At 53.5% G+C, this 16,408-nt stretch overlaps 4 protein-coding genes across 4 annotated transcripts; 1 reads left to right on the forward strand and 3 right to left on the reverse strand.

The window, feature by feature from the left end:
• Nucleotides 1–713: 713 nt before the first annotated feature.
• HER10_EVM0003156 (uncharacterized protein) lies at nt 714–3,848 on the reverse strand (the record flags this gene model as incomplete). The annotated part of the gene is made up of 1 exon (XM_035472841.1): nt 714–3,848. One exon carries the CDS (start codon nt 3,846–3,848, stop codon nt 714–716), a length of 3,135 nt encoding a protein of 1,044 aa, XP_035326673.1.
• Nucleotides 3,849–4,888: 1,040 nt separating this feature from the next.
• Nucleotides 4,889–7,926, reverse strand: HER10_EVM0012728 (GAT domain-containing protein). The gene is made up of 5 exons (XM_035482116.1): nt 7,044–7,926; nt 6,872–6,954; nt 6,781–6,816; nt 6,345–6,719; nt 4,889–6,285 (listed from the first exon to the last, which is right to left on the reverse strand). The coding sequence occupies exons 1-5, from the start codon at nt 7,108–7,110 to the stop codon at nt 5,305–5,307; spliced, it is 1,542 nt and encodes a 513-aa protein (XP_035327418.1). The 5' UTR covers nt 7,111–7,926; the 3' UTR covers nt 4,889–5,304.
• A 1,068-nt stretch (nt 7,927–8,994) lies between these two features.
• On the reverse strand, nt 8,995–11,610 carry HER10_EVM0006201 (UBX domain-containing protein). Its single transcript, XM_035475793.1, has 2 exons — nt 11,056–11,610; nt 8,995–10,994 (listed from the first exon to the last, which is right to left on the reverse strand). Exons 1-2 carry the CDS (start codon nt 11,191–11,193, stop codon nt 9,570–9,572), a joined length of 1,563 nt encoding a protein of 520 aa, XP_035326895.1. The 5' UTR covers nt 11,194–11,610; the 3' UTR covers nt 8,995–9,569.
• Nucleotides 11,611–12,364: 754 nt separating this feature from the next.
• On the forward strand, nt 12,365–16,367 carry HER10_EVM0008122 (uncharacterized protein). Its single transcript, XM_035477655.1, has 8 exons — nt 12,365–13,235; nt 13,311–13,452; nt 13,984–14,141; nt 14,195–14,298; nt 14,348–14,527; nt 14,580–14,724; nt 14,776–14,928; nt 14,977–16,367. Exons 1-8 carry the CDS (start codon nt 13,166–13,168, stop codon nt 16,044–16,046), a joined length of 2,022 nt encoding a protein of 673 aa, XP_035327036.1. The 5' UTR covers nt 12,365–13,165; the 3' UTR covers nt 16,047–16,367.
• Nucleotides 16,368–16,408: the final 41 nt, after the last annotated feature.

Below are 16,408 nucleotides of genomic sequence, written 5' to 3' on the forward strand. Positions count from 1 at the left end.
GTGTCGTGGTTGCAGCCCTTCTTTTCCCCCGGCTTCTGAGGGCTGGGCTGGTAATACGATTTGTCACGCGGAAAGGCCAATATCCTCCGTGTGTCCCGCATCCTTGGGGACGCTATCCCGTACTATGGGTGGTACGACCGCCCACCCCCGGGGTCGCGAGGGGCGAGAGCCGACAAATCCGGTCAAGTGTGTGTGTGTATGTGTGCCGGCCGGCCGTCAGTCAACGGAGGGCAGGGTTTGAAGGTTGCCCTTCGAGACGGTTTGCTCCCTCCGTTTTCACCGTTTGGTAGGTTGAAGGAGATTTGAAGACGAATGCCTGCTGTTGACAATTTGAGCCTTTCCGTGGTCTTTTGAGATTTCTGAACGGTCAAAAGGGAAGTTGTATGGTTTGGAGCTGAGACGACAGTGCTTCTCTTACTTTGCCTACTTATTGCATCTGCTTTCGTTTTCCTAGCACATACGACCATACCCATTGGAAAACTCGGGATCCCGTCCGCTCTCCCATAGATAAGCCAATGAGGGCCGGATTAGTAGTTGGGTCGGTGACGACCAGCGAATACCTGGTGTTGTATGTTTTTGCCTTTTTATCATCTTGATTGACTTTGGCTTCCATCCTTGCTTTTTTCTCGCTTGTCTTCTTTCAAACGTGCCCGTGGCTGGCTGCTCATTACCCGTGTACGTCGTCTTGTTGCAAGTCGCAGGTTGCCTCAAGACTAGATGAAAGCGTATTCCTGCATGGGCAGGTCCATTATCTGCCACATGCCCTTCACCTTGTTCACCACTCTGTACAGTGTTGGGGCGGCGAATTCCGTATTTGAGGCTATTCCCAGATCACCAGCGTCGGGTGTAGACAGTAAGCGCTCAGGTTCCTTCCCTTTTCCGCCTACTTTGAAATCATCAATGCCATATGTATGAGGTAGCCGTTCAGGTTCTTTTCCTTTGCCGCCGACTATGGGTTGCTCTTCGTCGAGAGCGGCGCTCTGCTTCCCGAGGCTCTCTGACTTCGCCTTCTCCACCGGTTCAACCACCCAGCAGATACTCATACTTCTGATATCAGGACGAGGCAGCACTTCCCAGTCTGAGTTGAAGACGGTAGCAACGAGGCATGGTCCATCCACGTCGAAGATCGATATGAGCTGCTGCGTTCGAGCTTGCTCTGCCTCTGCCGTGAAGAGTTCCCGCTTGAGAGCTTCTCCGAACCAAGCCAGACTGGACGGAACGATCCTGGTTTCGTGATCCTCGAGGGCGTCGAAATTTCCTTCAAGGCCAGAACTGTAGAGCGTTGCCAGAAATCGTCGCTGGATCTGCCGTTGGATAATGTTGTCTGGAACTTTGCCTTCATTCTGCCGACTTGGTCCTTCCCCTGGATCGCGGCTCGGCCTGGGATTCACTCCTACCAGTGGGATATTGGAAGCGCAATTATACCTGCCGACGAAGAGGATACCCTCATGCATGATCCGGTCCACGATCCAGGCTTGATAGTAGCCGCCGCCTCGATCCTTATCCAGCTGAAGCGTTCGGAAAGGGTCCACAAGAACGTCTTCGTGTGAAAAAAGCTGCTCACCCACCAAGTCTGGCATCTCTGGCCTACGTGTATAGACGGCATCCGTGCGAATCGATTGCCAGATGCTGTTCGCGGCGCCTAGAGACTGAGTGGTACAGAGGCCGTGCAGGTATCGCAAGATGGCGAAGAAGATCTCCGCCACGATCTTCTGCATCTCGGGCTCCGCTTCTACGCGGTAGGCGTCAAGGTATACTTTGACCTGAACCCCCCTCGCATCTAGGCCTTCCCAAACACTCGAGCCAGCAGCGATGGCACCATGGTGGAAGATTTCCGATTTCGCCCGGTCTCTGACGTAGTTCTTTGAGAAATGTTGGGTAATTAAACCCCTTCGCCTAGCGAATTCATCGACGGATTCCTCCTTTTGGCGGTCCACGATGATGCGCAAGCACTTCATCCTATGCCAGATCTCGGCGAATTGGTATTTCAGAGGGCTGAGATCGAGAGTATCGTCGACTGTCCAGAGATAAGCACATAGATGGAGTCCTTTACTCTTGCCCCCAAAACTATGTTTGTACACGGCAGGGTTGACGAGCTTGCCGTCTTGTACTGCGTAGCTACTGATCCCTTTGGAGTCCGTGTCAAAAGGTGACAGAAGGCTCCCCACGCGGCGGTCCATAGAAGGATCTGGCTCTCCGTCTTCGTCGCCAGGGAAGTCATAGACCTCAGGCACTAGGAGGGACGTGTCCCCATTCAGCAGTGTGATGGCCAAAATACTGAGTCGGAGCGAATCACATTCCTTCGCTACTCTGACAGGGTCTAAGCGAATCTCGTAACTGCACATGTTTGCCAGGATAGTCAGACGATCCTGAACATCGCGACAGTGACGACTCTTCAGCAGCGTCAGAGCCGTGGCGGCGTTCACCTTTTGACGGCCACCGTAGACTTTGCCTCCGTACACATGGATACCGGCCACATGCTGGCGCACTGTGATCTTTGGATGAAGGGACTCGGCGACGGAGAGAATCGGGATGGCATTCTTGTCGATGCTGGTTCGAATCAGAGCTTGCCCCATAACCTGAAAACGTTGTTCCAGCAGAGACTTGCAGGTTTCGACAAGGACCCTAAAGAGGCCTACAGGGATGCAGATAATCTCTGACTTGAGATTTCGCCTCTCCGAGTCCAGTGGATGTCGAGGAGTCGAATACTTCTTCTGATCGGCACGAAGCTTGGACGTGTAGACAACACCGGGACCTCGTCTGAACACAAGAACCAAGCCGTCGCCGGCACTGACTGCTTCTTGAATAACCCACGCTCGTGTGTACCATTTGTCTGCTTGGACCATGTACAAGAAATCCAAAGCATACTGGAACAATTGTGGGCGGAGGCTCAAACAACGCAGTTCTTCAGTTTCGTGGTCTATCAAGAATTGAACCGCGCTCATCTCAGTCTTGCTGATAGTTGATTCGTGTAGGCCAGCTGTAACGATAGCTCTGTTGTAGACTATGTCCAGTGCCTGTACCCCGAGTCGCTGGTACGCCTTGTCTTCCTCTGAACCATCTTCTTTCGGTTGCGGAAGGCATTCCTGGTCGATCCAAATCATGCGAAGCCCGACGGAATTGGCAAAATCGACAGCACGGTCGAGAACATCGTCAAGTGCGCGAGCAGCACGTGGCTCACCGTTGAGATCTCGGACCTTTGATTCGATGATAGGAGGAACGGTGTTGCCATCCTCGTCTTTGATTTCCTCAGGCCAGCAGTACGATACTGCAACATAATGAACACATACGTCGACGCTGCTTGGCCGTTCCGTGACGAGATGAGGAAACTCGTCCGCTGGTTTGAAAAGGCGGAAGTTCCGTGTCTTTTTGTCGTGGGGAAACGTGGGTAGCTTCGAGCATATTCTGCATTCGAAGGCGTCTTCATCGTCGTCTTCGTTGGCAATAGAAGGCCCGGATTCTGCTGAAATTGGTGCGTTACTAGACTCACCGTCACTCATCAATGATAGACGGATGGCCTCCTGAAGCTCTGGATCATCCATGTTCTCGTCTTCGGGGGCCTTTTTGCATGCTGTAGATGATCCAGCAGTCGGGCTCGAAGGCTCCGCCGTAATTGGTCCGTCGCTGGATTCATCGTCACTCATCAAGGACATGCGAATGGCCTCTTGAAGATCTGGATCGTCCATGTCGTCGTCTTCTGGAGGATGCTCAAATGCCGCAGCTGGCCCGGCTTCCGAGTGCGGTTGCTTCAAAGATGAGATAATTGCTTGCTTGAACATGAGATCTTCGTCTCCATCTCCAAGGGTTTGTAGTGCAACAGATGAATTATGATCGGAGCTCGTCGGCATGAACTTGGGAGGCCTCTCGAAGATCGCGGTGTTCTCGCTGGTCTTGCCTGTCTTCGAGTCGCCCTCGTCCGCGTCGGCGGTGTCATCATACACTAGGAACTTGATATCCCGATAAGCCCAAGTCTGTGCCTTGACACGTTGTACCTGAAACTTCCAAAGCCCTTGAACCTTTTAGAGTTCCCCAGGCCTGATAGCCGACGTATTGTGGCCCGTATCGTCTTGCATGTTGTCCGTTCGGTGATGTAGTCGGGGATTACTGTGCCCTCCGAATCTTCTTCTGAATGGTGGTAAGTAGACTCGGCTGATCAGCAGAAAGGGAGGGAGCCAAGAGTGCAATGCTCATCCGAGTAGACAAGTACATCACCTTTTGAAGCAGTGGTAGAGGATAGCCTGTCGTCACGACGGAAATTAGATGCTTATTGTAAGCTTGGCTGCCTCCCCAGAACGCCTCGCAGCCTGCTTTACAAGACTTCTCTGACGTATTTCTGCGGGCTGATATATGATGTAGATCTGAAGTCGTCGCTGATGATTGGAGTATACTTTGGGGGTTTGCGGCACGTCTAGGTGCCTCATGACTGCTTCGCCACGAAAGAAGTTTCGGCGCCCAGTAGAAACTGATAGTAATCCTTCGTTGAGCGAGGCAACGCCGCTCAACTGCAGTGTAGCAGTCAGCGTCGCATTGAGGCAGGAAGGCCGTATACAGTGTTGGAGGAATGAAGGTGGAGTACCAGGACTTACACGCTTGGGTGATGGCTTCCATGGCATTACTCTGGAAAGTAAACCGGGGTGAATGAAGACTTGAGTGCATCGAGCTAGATAGCCGTGGCATCGCTCTCGTTTCTACAGTCGTGTTAGTGCCATACCGATCGCTGCGTCTCAGGGGCATCCTATTTCTCTCAATAGCTGCGAAGACCTTGCTGTCCTGGCTGGACTGTGAGCAAAAAACAATCGGAGGGGCGCAGAGATAATCTGTAACGTTCTGCAGGAGGGGGAACGAGATGAAAATGGCGAAGTGAAGACCACATGTTCGGAACCACGTTGAAGACTGCCTACAACTTAATACGTAGCGAAACGTCTCTCTCTGATCCCACTTTCCCTCTCGACAGCACCAGAAGCAGCTCCTTCTGTACCATTGCCTCATCACTTCCTCTGGTTAAGAGCGACGACAAAAGAGCATTGTCACTTCCCTGAGGATAAAAAGGTCTGATTTCATAGAGGTAAACTCGTAAGCCAGACGCCGTGCTTTGCTAATGCCTATAATCGACAACTGTGTTCGCTCATCAAGAGCGGCAAATTTCATCTGTCTTGGGGGAGATGAGAACACCACCACAAGATACCCAATCTTTCCCTTGCGAGAACTGTAAAGCAATATGCGCAGGGAAAATACCCCCCTTTTCTGATCAACAAAACATGGCAGGATACATCATCTCACAGAATCGAGCTTCCGCCACCCAACCTAGTACCTGTACACCGGGTCCTTCTTCTTGGAACTCTTCGGGGTTGATTCGTAAAGATCATCATCCGAGTCCTCATGCAGTGTCTCTTGCCTGTTCCTAAGGTCGACAGTCTGAATCGGGTTCCCGCTGAGGGGTCCGGGCGTAGTGGCTTCGTCGGCGCCATGCATCGTGATTTTGCCAAGAGCGCTGTCTTGTCTTCCAAGGTAGCTTGGAGTGGGGTTGAAGCCTGGATGGAATGGTTCATGAGCCAGCCGCGGCTCCTCGCCCGGTAGTTCCACCGCACCACCGGACCCTCCGGGTCTGCTCGATGAAGAGTAGTGGTTCTCCGGTTGGGGGTCCCTGAATGGGTCCTCGGCCCCATATTGCGGTTGGGCTTTCGGGGGCGGTCCTGGGGGTGGGGCGAAGGATTCTGATGCCTTGCCCTTTCCGCTTCCTTCGGATGGCCTTGTCGGAAGAGGAGGGGTCGAACTAGAAGATGACGACTGGGCCTGGGCATGCGCCCATTCTTGGGTTCGACTCGCTTGCTGAGACTCGGCCGTCTGGGGGCTCACGGGGCTAGCATTATCTGACCTCGGGTCAATTCCGAGCTGCTTCCGAGCGCCTAGAACCGCTCTCTGATGTTGGTTGAGCGCTGACTGCAGTTGCTCGTTCGTATCGATCAGGTGCTCCATAGTCTCATTGTCGGGAGACGGGTTTTCGGCAGTCATGTACAATTGTATACTTCTCGAAGCACTCTGGCATCTGTCCGCGAACTCCTTGATCAGGTCATTGTTGATGACCTCCTGGGGAGGAGTATTGACGACAACTTGAGAAAGTAACTTTGCAGATGTTCTCGCCTCCTCTAACCTACTTGCAAGCTCAACGGGGGTAGGCAAGCTTCGATTGGTGTGATTTCTTGCAAAATAATTCTGCGAATGGGGATTGAATGGCGGCGCGTTCATGGTCCGAGGATCGGGGCCAGCCATAGACTGTCTGGGGTTCTATCGAAATATGTTAGTTCGGCAAGAACGGAATCGAAGGCCTTCTTAGGTGTCCTTACGCCATATTGCTTGTAGCTTCGTTCCTTCTCCTTCTTCCACATAGAGATCAACTCGCCCAGACCCTGGTCGTCAAACTTGGTAGCCTCGAAGGTATCCAATGTCTCGGATAGCATCTGTCTGACACTGGGATCGTGCGTAGTACGGTATAACTCCTTGACGGTATCGGCGAACTTCTTGTCCATGTTCCGCGTGAACGTGGGGCCGGGATTGTCGGTAAGGATGCGAATCAGCATGATGGCATTGTACTGCCACGAGGCTTTGGCGTGGTTGTCTTTGGCTAGGTATTTCCGGATGATGCGCGCGCATTCGGCGGCTGCCGCCGGAGAAGACTCAGCGGCATCGACAATGGGCGGGAGGTAGAGAACTTCATCACCCTGGACATCCTGTTAGCATGAAGCTCTACAAGAGCACAAATTGTCGCGATCAAGTATATACCTGAGCATTGGGGCCCCCAGATTCACAGAATTGTTTCTGAGCACTACGTCAGCTGTGATCGTTGGTGTAGGAAAGGCCGGGTCTTGCATACCACGCTACGCGCAGCCGTAGCTTCGGGCGTCTCGTTCTGCGGGTCTACTGGCGATGCCGACACTTGGCTGGATCCACTGAAGTCTTGCGGGGAGAGATATCAATCAGCATTCCCTTCGGGATCACCCTGAAGATGGTTGAGGGGATTGGCTTGTATGGCGGTTTCTACTCACTATTCGTCGTTCGCTTCTTGAGCGTACTCATCATCCGATTCACACTAAGCCCCTTCATGGCCTTCATCTTTGCGGTCGCGGAACCGGCGGGCGGAGGAGCGCTGAGCCGCGAGGGGACGGGAGACTTGCGTCGGAAGCACGGATCTAGGGGTCCTACAACGGACAAAGGGGAAAAGTGCCCGAGTCGAAGCGGAGTGGTCGGATGTTCAGAAGAGATGCTGATATGAACGTCGCAAGATATCGCAAAGCGGCCGTGAACGACTGAAGTGAATGGACGAAGGGCGGATTGTCTGTGGGAAAAAGTTAAGGTTCGGTGAATGGAATGACAGCAATGCGGGAAGCTGTGCGCGTATGTGTCGGGGGGCGTGGGTTGCAGGCAAGCGGCGGGAGTTTGGAAGAAATAGGTACGGATGCGCAGGGCCTAGTTGAGCTGCAGCCTGGAAGTGACGCTCGGAGGGGAAGGGTAAGGCAAGGTCGGACGGGCCAGACGAACTGGGGGGTTATTTTAAATTAAACCTCAGCCCGGCGTCCCGCTTGTCCACCGTCCACGGGGTCCTTTTAAGCGTGTGCTGTAATGGTGCGTAGTGCGGTATCTGGTCTGTTGGACCGTTAGAGAAGTTTTGGCGGGCTGATTGGAAAGCCCCAAGTGTCGAGCGTCTCGGCGTGTGAGAGGAGGGAGACGGCGGCGCCTGGCAAGGGTTCGGGTCGAGTGGGCTTGTCTGCGCCTCTCCGAGTGCGTGGTGCGAGGAGAGTTACTGACCGCGGTACGGAGTCGAGGTCACGTAGCGGCGGCGGCGGTAGTCTTTGGCCTTGCGAATGCCGGACGTTGCCGGTGGCTTTGATTAACCTTGATACTCTGCTGGTAGCGCTTCTTGGGGATCTGTCTCGCGGAGGATGGCGCAAACGAGTGTGGCTGTTCGCCGGTTTGTTTTCGGGCCTGGGCAGATGCTTCGTTTGGTAAGAGGGAGGAAGACGAAGGAGTCTTTTTTGTTTATTGGTATTTGGTGTTGATGAGGAACGATAATAATGGACGAAGGGAAGATTTCAGTGTTTCTAGCCAGTTGTTAGAGACCCTTGCAACGTTGTCGTTGCTGGTTGGAGCGAATCATGTCAGATTAGGATGAAGGTAAGCATGCGAACCACGAGAAGAAACGAAGGGCCGATGAAGGTATGCTCGTCGCACCTTTTGCTGCGGCGAGTTGTTCAGACCAGGTACAAGTGTCGCGGGCGTCGAGTTTGGAGCAGGCATGACGACGACTTGGATGGCAAAAAGTGATGCGCAAGAGGCCCCAGAGGCCCCAGAGAAGACGGCAGTGCCTGGGGAGACCTTGCACCGATCTCTGGTACGTATCTCACAGCTCACAAGGTGGTGGGGACCTCGAAACCACCAAACTTTGGTTTTGGATCTTTCCTCCTCTGTAGGTATCCGTCCAGACGGGAGTAATCCTCCTCCTCATCAGATCCTATCCATCCGTGTCTTCCTCATGTTGTTCGGACCTTACCTTACCCGAAGAATTTTCAAGACTTTGGCATGCTTAGCATAGCTGCCACATGTGCCCCGAGTCTACACAACCCATCACGCTTTACTGGAATGTTTATCCATCCTTCTCCTTTATGGTTTGGCTTCTACTTTATTTGGAGAGGACCACGTCAAAAATTGGGGGTCGCATTAACTAGAGACATCCCCCCATTTTGACGTATGCAGGCGGGTACGACGGTCCAGTCTACGTTTATGCCATAATTCAGGGTCTTCCTCCCGCAGATGATCGGATGGCAAATCTGCTCCTTCAACAATACAGCAACTCGTATTAACGTAAACACCAAGCTAGACAAACAATATGTCTTGATGTTGTTGTTTTTCATTGTGATTAAGAGAAATCCGACCATAACGATCAGCCCTCTTCTCGACTTCGCAGCCGACCTACACAAATTTTCAACTGCCAAACCCCACGGCTAGGCAAGCCAAGTGTTGGTCTGCACAGTCGTTCCTGCACAGCCTCACTCATCCACGCAAGCAGCAACATCCTCAACACGTACGTGTACGGTCAAACAGCGCCACGGGACCTGCCACCTACATCGCGTGCGGTACACACTACACACTTTCCCCTTCGGCCTCCCATCGTCTAGTGGGGAACTCCCAAGACGCCAGACACAGGAGGCCACGCAAATCAACCCCTCTTTGGCATACACTTACAGATACCTGGGGGTGATATGTACATCGTTAGGTTGCCTTCCGTGCCAACGTCGTTACCCTCTTTTGAACTTCACGGCCTTGTGCTGATGGGCTTCCTTGGCTTGCCCAAGATGGATATACGGCTCCCGCGGTTAGCTTTCGGCGATAAGAAGCTATTGTATCCTGCAGCTTGCTGACAACGTTCTTCAATGCTCGCGACAGTGTCTTGAATGGTTATTATTGGCTGCCCCGTCACTGCGCGTACAAAATGGCGCGGTTTTCTACTAATGCTTGCTCTGCCTTGCGCCATCCTACACTTGCTTGATGATTAGCCCTGGTCGTACCGTCTCCATCTACGACGAGTATTCTTCGCCGGAGTCTGACTCGCCGTCGGCCGACACTTCCTCCACGATCAGATTCCCTGACCGCCCAATCTTCTGGCCCATCGTTTCCTCCTTGCTGGGTTCGTACACCACCCGGGGCATGACAGATGCAATGCGGAACTGATACTCGTGCTCGTAGCCCTCGGGCTTGACAGCGGCCTTCTCTGACACTTCCTCTGATGCCGTCAACACATCGTAACACTCCACGAAAGCGTATAGCGTTTCCATCGTTGTGTCGTTGCGGAACCGGCGCACGATTCTTCCGGCCCCAGACGACTCGGGCATCTTCAGCGCAATCCGTACCACATCCTTGTTACTGGCTGGTGGCTCGTCTTCCATAGTCGTCGCCCGCCAGCGCTTCCACTTATCGCCAAGCTCCTCGCGCCTTGCTGCAGCTTCGGCCTCTTCCTCGGCTTTGCGCGCAGCTTCTGCCGCGGCCTTTTCCGCCTCGCGCCGCTGTCGCGCTCTCTCCCTGTCCTTGGCCAACGATCGTTCGTAGGCAGTATCTTGCTCAGTTCGCAGACTGCGTGCCACCTCTTGTGCCGTCCTCTCTGCTCGGACACCGGCTAGATCTGGTGCGTATTTGTTGATGGCGGTCTGAGCTTCCGCAAGGTATGCAGCAGCCGGCATCGGGCCAGCAAGCCGCTTGATGATGCTCATTCTAGTGCTTCCTTCCTTGGGCGTGAGGCAGACGATCGCCGAAAATGGGTACTTTGTGCAGTTGTATTCCTGGGCGACCTGGTACGCTTCACAGTCCAGGATGTTGCCGCCCCACAAGATAACATTGTTCGCCGGGTCGTTGATGAAGCTGACGACATCCGGGTTCAGTAAAGTTTCCCTCGTGAAAGATTCGGTATCGTCGTGTTCAGGCGACATGAGAACAACAAGTAAGAACTTGAGTTCCTTCTTGGCCAGGTCTTGTGCCTGGGCAATACCGCCCTCGAACCAGGGCAATTCGGTGCTTCCATACTCTTCCTCGAATTCACGCTTGAATCGCGCCGCCGTGTCTCGGGGCATGAGCATCCGGCGCCCGTTGGTACTCCGTAGTCCATTCCCCGGCCCGCTCGTGATGGCTCGTGGCCGGATCTGTCGGGGAAGGAAACTGAGCAGGTAGAAGACGGTCCGAAACATCTTAGATGCGATGCTGTAACCGATGCTGAAAGGTGCCAAGAGCAACCCGATCAGGAATGGCGGACGGTGGACTGTATTCGGTTGAGGAACGATTCGCGGCGCGGGGTCGGGTCGATCTCTCCGAGGAGCCGGCGGACGGGCTGCAGAAGCAAGCAGACTCTCTTGAAGGTTCTCGTGCCGCGCTTCTGTCCGGGGGATGTCCTGTGCCATTGCCTCCGCGACAGGATCAGGGCCTTCGCCGTCGAAGAACTTGGCGATGGCGATCTGTACCCAGATCAGTCAGTATAATTCACAAGCTGGCCAGTGCCGCGTCGCAAAAGTTTACCTGGACGTTCCATTGCGATCGCTGCAACAGCGGTATCGCATCCTTGAGCTCCTGATTTGTGACACTTGTGTATTGCTGGAGGGACTCTTGCTGACTCGCAGACAGCTGTCCCAAATCTACGTCTCCGCTCTCCGCCATGCTGTCGTTGGGTGCTGCACACAAAGTCAAGATTGGCGAATATGTCGAAGCGACGATGAATACAGTCCAAAGGCAGCTTCAGTGGTCCATGGAGATAGGTGATTGCGCAGGTTGACGTTGTGAAAGGAGTCAGGCCTAGGGCGGAAGTGGGCTGGTTACAGCGAAGAGCAACGTGGCTAAGCAAGGCAGCGGAGAAGGGCCCTTCCGCGGTAGTTGCAGCAGCCTGCCAAAGTCGTGATAAATTGGCAAAGGTCGGTTGTTTGACCGTGAAGTAAGAAATACAATACAGTTGGATCTGTGGGGCAGACAGAGGAACAAAGTCAAGAATCAAAGGAGCGGCTTTGGGCTTTGATGCAGCTCGTTGACGAGAGGCTGGATGCGTTGGTAGCAAGTGACCGGGTGTCTGAGATGCTCCGCTAGTCGCAGCTGATTGTCGAGAGTGTCTTGCCCGGTGACGACACTTGTCCGTGGGCGGAGGTCGGATGTTCAAGGGCTTGGCAAGGTACATGAAGTAAGGTACCGTACGGAGTACCTACTGCTGGCGTCTGCGCGACGAATCGCGTTCGTGACGCCACAAAGAGTATGCTTTATCGCTTATCTGGAGACATGGCAATTGCATCTGTCCGATGAGGGGAGGGGAGACGTGTCGGATAGGTACATAGCCCCGCTGCGATGTGAAGTATGGGCGGACACCTACATGATCTTTCCTCAGCTACAAGTACTATAAGGAAGTGCCAGAATCTTAGAAATCATCAGGGTATCCAACAGATGATACATACGGATAGTGTCTTCCATACGGTAATGTGCTTTATATCCTCAGTTGACGCGATATGCTACCTACCTAGGTGGAACATGAATGCCAATACCGCTATCATTCCCACATCAAATATCGATATTCACGAGGCTGGGTAACAGCAGGCCAGCATTCATGCAATGTATATGAGCTGGCTCGTGAGAGAGTGACATCCACCTCGTTATGCACCAAGTGAAGGCCGCTCCAACCTAGATGTTATGATCGCTCGGATATTGTGGAAATGACATACTTTTTATGGCCAAATCCAGTGCGTTCACTCACGAATGCTGATTGATAGTGCAAGAGCATTGACTTTAAGCGGTTTTCATGTCGCGAGGGTGTGTCATCGTCCCCCCCCCCCCTCTCTCAGTACATCCTGGACCCAACCTACGCAGTAAGCTGGTTTGACTTTGGGTTGGTTCCATTCCCACCACGCCTAACCTCCGCTCGCACCGCCAACTCCCGCTCCTGTGTAGGTTTCGGTATTCCCTGGCCGCGCGGTAGCAAATCTGACCTCTCTGTCTTCCCACCCACATAAACCACCTACCTCACTGGACTGCTCCGCCGCCCGTCGCGCCGTTGTCGCCGGTCCCTGTTTTTCCCTCTGTTCTGTCCTTCCTGGTCCCTCCCGCCTTTCCTGCGCTGGGCTGCATATCCGTACGCATCCTTCCAAGAAAAGATACGGTGCGCGCATCGGTGCTTTACTTCTGCCCTCGCCTTACCTAAGGTGCTATCTCGACTGGACCTTATTCCGACTTCATTCCGTTGCCTTGCATCATCCGCCAAATTGATCTGCCGTCAACCTCGACCCTCGCCTGGTGCACGGCATCGTGTCCATGATCGAGACACCTACCCCACCAAACGTGTTCGAGCCATGGCAAATGTCTGCAAGGATCAAGTGCGTCTGCCCAAAAATGTCCTCTGCCCCCAGTCCGGCTTCGCGCCAGGCCCCACGCGAGCTCCAGTCCTTCTTCTTTGCCCGCCTTTGTCTTCTCTCCACCCCGCTCAGACAGCCCAAGTCCTGAATTCCCCCCCGTCCACACCCAGCGCGCGCGCGTCCATACCATGAAAACGACCTCGACGACAACTCGATCATGGGCTTTGGATTTGGCTGACTCTGTGCAGACGTCGTAACGTCGACCAAGGGGGCGAAACTTTCTTCCACCGAAACTACTGATCATGGCCACCTCGCGATACCCCCAGTCCGACCTCCGTCGACAAGTTGGGTCGCCGAAACCCAAAATCCGAGGCGAGTCAACGCGCATGACGCCCTTCCGACCACGTTGCCGTCACAGTATTGCTGACGCCTTGTCAATTGGCTTAGAAAACAAAGAGACCTTATGCCGAAACGTCATGATATACGGACACTGCCGATACGAGAACACCGGTTGCGCCTTCAACCACGACCAGAATCGTTCCAACTCGGTCCAGAATAGTCCCGGAGGACAGAGCAACCAATCTGATTTGTAGGTCACAGTCCAGATCCGTTTCGCTATCGTGACCGACCTCCATGGCCCAAAGACCCGTCCGAAATGCTCGAGAACTGTCGATATTCGCTATCAAGACCTGATGCTCTTCTGCTGGAGGAAAAGGAGGCGCCTCGGTTGCAGAGGCCTTGGCACAGGATCAGCAGTGCTGCTAGACTCCGGCGATACGTGTGCCTGGCAAGCCTTACGGCGGACTAAATTCCTCGACATTGAGACCTACGTCGCATAGAAGGAGGAGTTGGATCTTTGAATTTCAGTCTTGGATGAAGTCCCGCCGATCGGCTCTGGCCTACATCGCGATATGCAGCAAGATGTCCGTGGAACTCGGACTAGTCACCTAATGGTCGATGTGGACTACGGCTGTGGTCAAAGAAATGTGAATGAAATTTGGACAGCGCCATAGAGGATAAGATGTAGACCACTAACTCGTAGAGCGAGCATTGAGACGGGCAACAATCAAACCTAACGACAAGCAGTAATGGTAGAAAGCTAACAGTTGGTTTTTAACAGCGCGAGAAAGGCCCTCAATGTCGACTCGCCTTCATTCACACCCGCCGGTCTGCCCTCGGTAGCATCACCGAGTGCAAATACGATAGCGGGCTCCAAGAAATCGACATTTTCTTCCCAGGCTGCGAGTGCAGCCGTTTTTACTCCCAGAGGAGCAGGCTGTACGTCTTGAGCCGTATTGTATCACGGACTATCTCATCTAACTTCTTCACAGCTGCGACGCCAGCCGCCGCTCCAGATGGAGAAGCGGCATCGACAGTATTTAACCCTGCTACATTTCGAGAATTTACTCCATCAAACTTTGAGTTGAGCACTGGCGTATGGATAACTATGTGTAACAGCTTAGTTGAGACTAACATTGAAACAGATCACTGCCAATGGCTCAGCTTCCGAGACAGGGCTCTCATTTGACCCCTTTGCTATGCCCAATGTTGCCCAGCCATTACCGGCCACACCTTTCAACCCTTATGCCGATGATCCTACCGGACTTGCTGGCTCAGGGGCCTACTTCCAACATCAAAATGCTTACACAGCCCCGCTTCAACCGGTGAGAGGACGCGATCCAGATGTTTTTCTATGCCCAAACTGACGTCCGGCAGCTCCAATACCATCTGTACGCACCGGTTGGGCCGTATCGAGACGATTTAATGCCGTTCCAAAGGCAAATCCACGACTTCTTCTTACCTGAGAAGATGCGCGAGGAGATGCAACGCAAGTCCGAGGCCTTGCAGCAGGTCATGCCAAGTAAGCTATACAATGAACAACAGGTACTATAGATTTCTAATGCTGTTGTAGACTCGACACTACCTCCGTTAGACAACTACTACTCCCTCGTTCCCCTTGATACCAGTCATCGGAAGAGTTCCAGCGTCTTTGGCTACACCACATGGGTGTACAAGGCTACATCCTCGAAGAACGGCAAAACATACTGCCTCAGACGGCTTGAGGGTATGCTCTGCGGCAATGCCTATCCTCGACATTACTAACGCAGAACAGGGTACCGACTAACCAACGAGCAAGCTATTCGCTCTGTCAAGGAGTGGCGAAGGCTCAACAACGGCAATGTGGTGGGCATTCACGACGCCTTCACCACTAGAGCATTTGGCGATAGCTCCCTGTTCTTCGTACAAGACTACCATCCCCTCTCCAAGACACTCGCCGAACTTCACTTTTCTCAACCAGCTTCCACCCACGGCACCCGCTTCAGCGCAAAGAACCCCATAACCGAAAGCGTCCTATGGGGCTATATTTCCCAGATAGCCAATGCCTTGAAGGCCATCCACACATTGAATCTGGCTGCGAGATGCCTTGATATGAGCAAGGTCATTGTGACGGACAAGAATCGCATCCGGCTGAGTGCCTGCTCTATTTTGGACGTCGTTCAGTTCGACAATCGTCGGCCCGTTCAGGAGCTGCAACAAGAGGACTTGATTCATTTCGGGAAACTCATTTTATCACTAGCTACTAACACGCCGCCGAACCAGCTCACGAACCTCAAAGGGTCGATGGAACAGATGAGCAGGGTTTACTCGAAAGAAATCACGGATACTGTCTTGTGGCTTCTGACTCCCTCTCAGGTTGGTGCCACGCCCAAGGGTATAGAAGAATTTGTCCGGGGCATTGCAGTCCACATGGTTGCCACGCTGGATGCCAGTTTACAGGAAGCGGACGCCCTGAAGTCGGATTTGTTCCGCGAACTAGAAAACGGCCGCATAGTGCGCCTCATGGCCAAGCTTGGTGCCGTCAACGAACGCCAGGAATTCGACGGCGACAGGAACTGGTCAGAAAACGGCGAGCGGTACATGCTCAAACTATTCCGGGACTACGTGTTCCACCAAGTCGACGCGAACGGGAACCCCGTAGTAGACATGGGCCACATTATCCGATGCCTCAACAGGCTGGACGCCGGCAGCGACGACCGAATCTGCCTCACGAGTCGAGACGAGCAGACGAGCTTTGTCGTCAGCTATAAGGAGCTGAGGAAACAGCTCGGCAACGCTTTCGGGGAGCTTCTCAAGGCAGGGAAACAGACGTCGAACCGAGGGTTCCAGGGCACCTCTCACTAGAACGGGGAGGGCTGGGATTGCCACGGTCACGACAAGGATCGAGATCACGATCACGAAAGGACGGGGAACGAGGCTTCGACGTACTTGAATTGCAATACAAGGGGCTGCGTTTCGAACGATGCGAGAAACCACTACGGAGTGTGATGACTGACCTCGCATTGCTTTTGAAACGTTGGACTACGGATGAACGAACGGTTGGAACGGCGCGTGAGACGACGAGTGGACGCAATGTGTTCACTCGCTTGCTTGCCAGGTTTGAACGTATAAGAGGAGCGTATAGGAGCCTTCGGAGTGAGCAGAGAAGGAATAGAGAAAGGAGAGTGAGCGGTCTCGCTGACTGTGTGGGGATGCGGTTAGATGGG

This window comes from Colletotrichum scovillei (assembly GCF_011075155.1).
Source record: "Colletotrichum scovillei strain TJNH1 chromosome Unknown Contig00011, whole genome shotgun sequence".
In the NCBI taxonomy this organism is placed as follows: domain Eukaryota; kingdom Fungi; phylum Ascomycota; class Sordariomycetes; order Glomerellales; family Glomerellaceae; genus Colletotrichum; species Colletotrichum scovillei.

Bases quoted from the DNA above. Each gene is read 5' to 3' on its own strand.
- HER10_EVM0012728 (XM_035482116.1), bottom strand. From the start codon at position 7,110: ATGAAGGCCATGAAGGGGCTTAGTGTGAATCGGATGATGAGTACGCTC. The intron at 6,955-7,043 runs GTGAGTAGAAAC...TCTCCCCGCAAG, and splicing joins CAAGAAGCGAACGACGAATA to ACTTCAGTGGATCCAGCCAA. The intron at 6,720-6,780 runs GTATATACTTGA...CAGGATGTCCAG, and splicing joins CTGGGGGCCCCAATGCTCAG to GGTGATGAAGTTCTCTACCT.
- HER10_EVM0008122 (XM_035477655.1), top strand. From the start codon at position 13,166: ATGGCCACCTCGCGATACCCCCAGTCCGACCTCCGTCGACAAGTTGGG. The intron at 13,453-13,983 runs GTAGGTCACAGT...GGTTTTTAACAG, and splicing joins CAGAGCAACCAATCTGATTT to CGCGAGAAAGGCCCTCAATG. The intron at 14,528-14,579 runs GTGAGAGGACGC...GACGTCCGGCAG, and splicing joins ACACAGCCCCGCTTCAACCG to CTCCAATACCATCTGTACGC.
- HER10_EVM0006201 (XM_035475793.1), bottom strand. From the start codon at position 11,193: ATGGCGGAGAGCGGAGACGTAGATTTGGGACAGCTGTCTGCGAGTCAG. The intron at 10,995-11,055 runs GTAAACTTTTGC...ATCTGGGTACAG, and splicing joins GATCGCAATGGAACGTCCAG to ATCGCCATCGCCAAGTTCTT.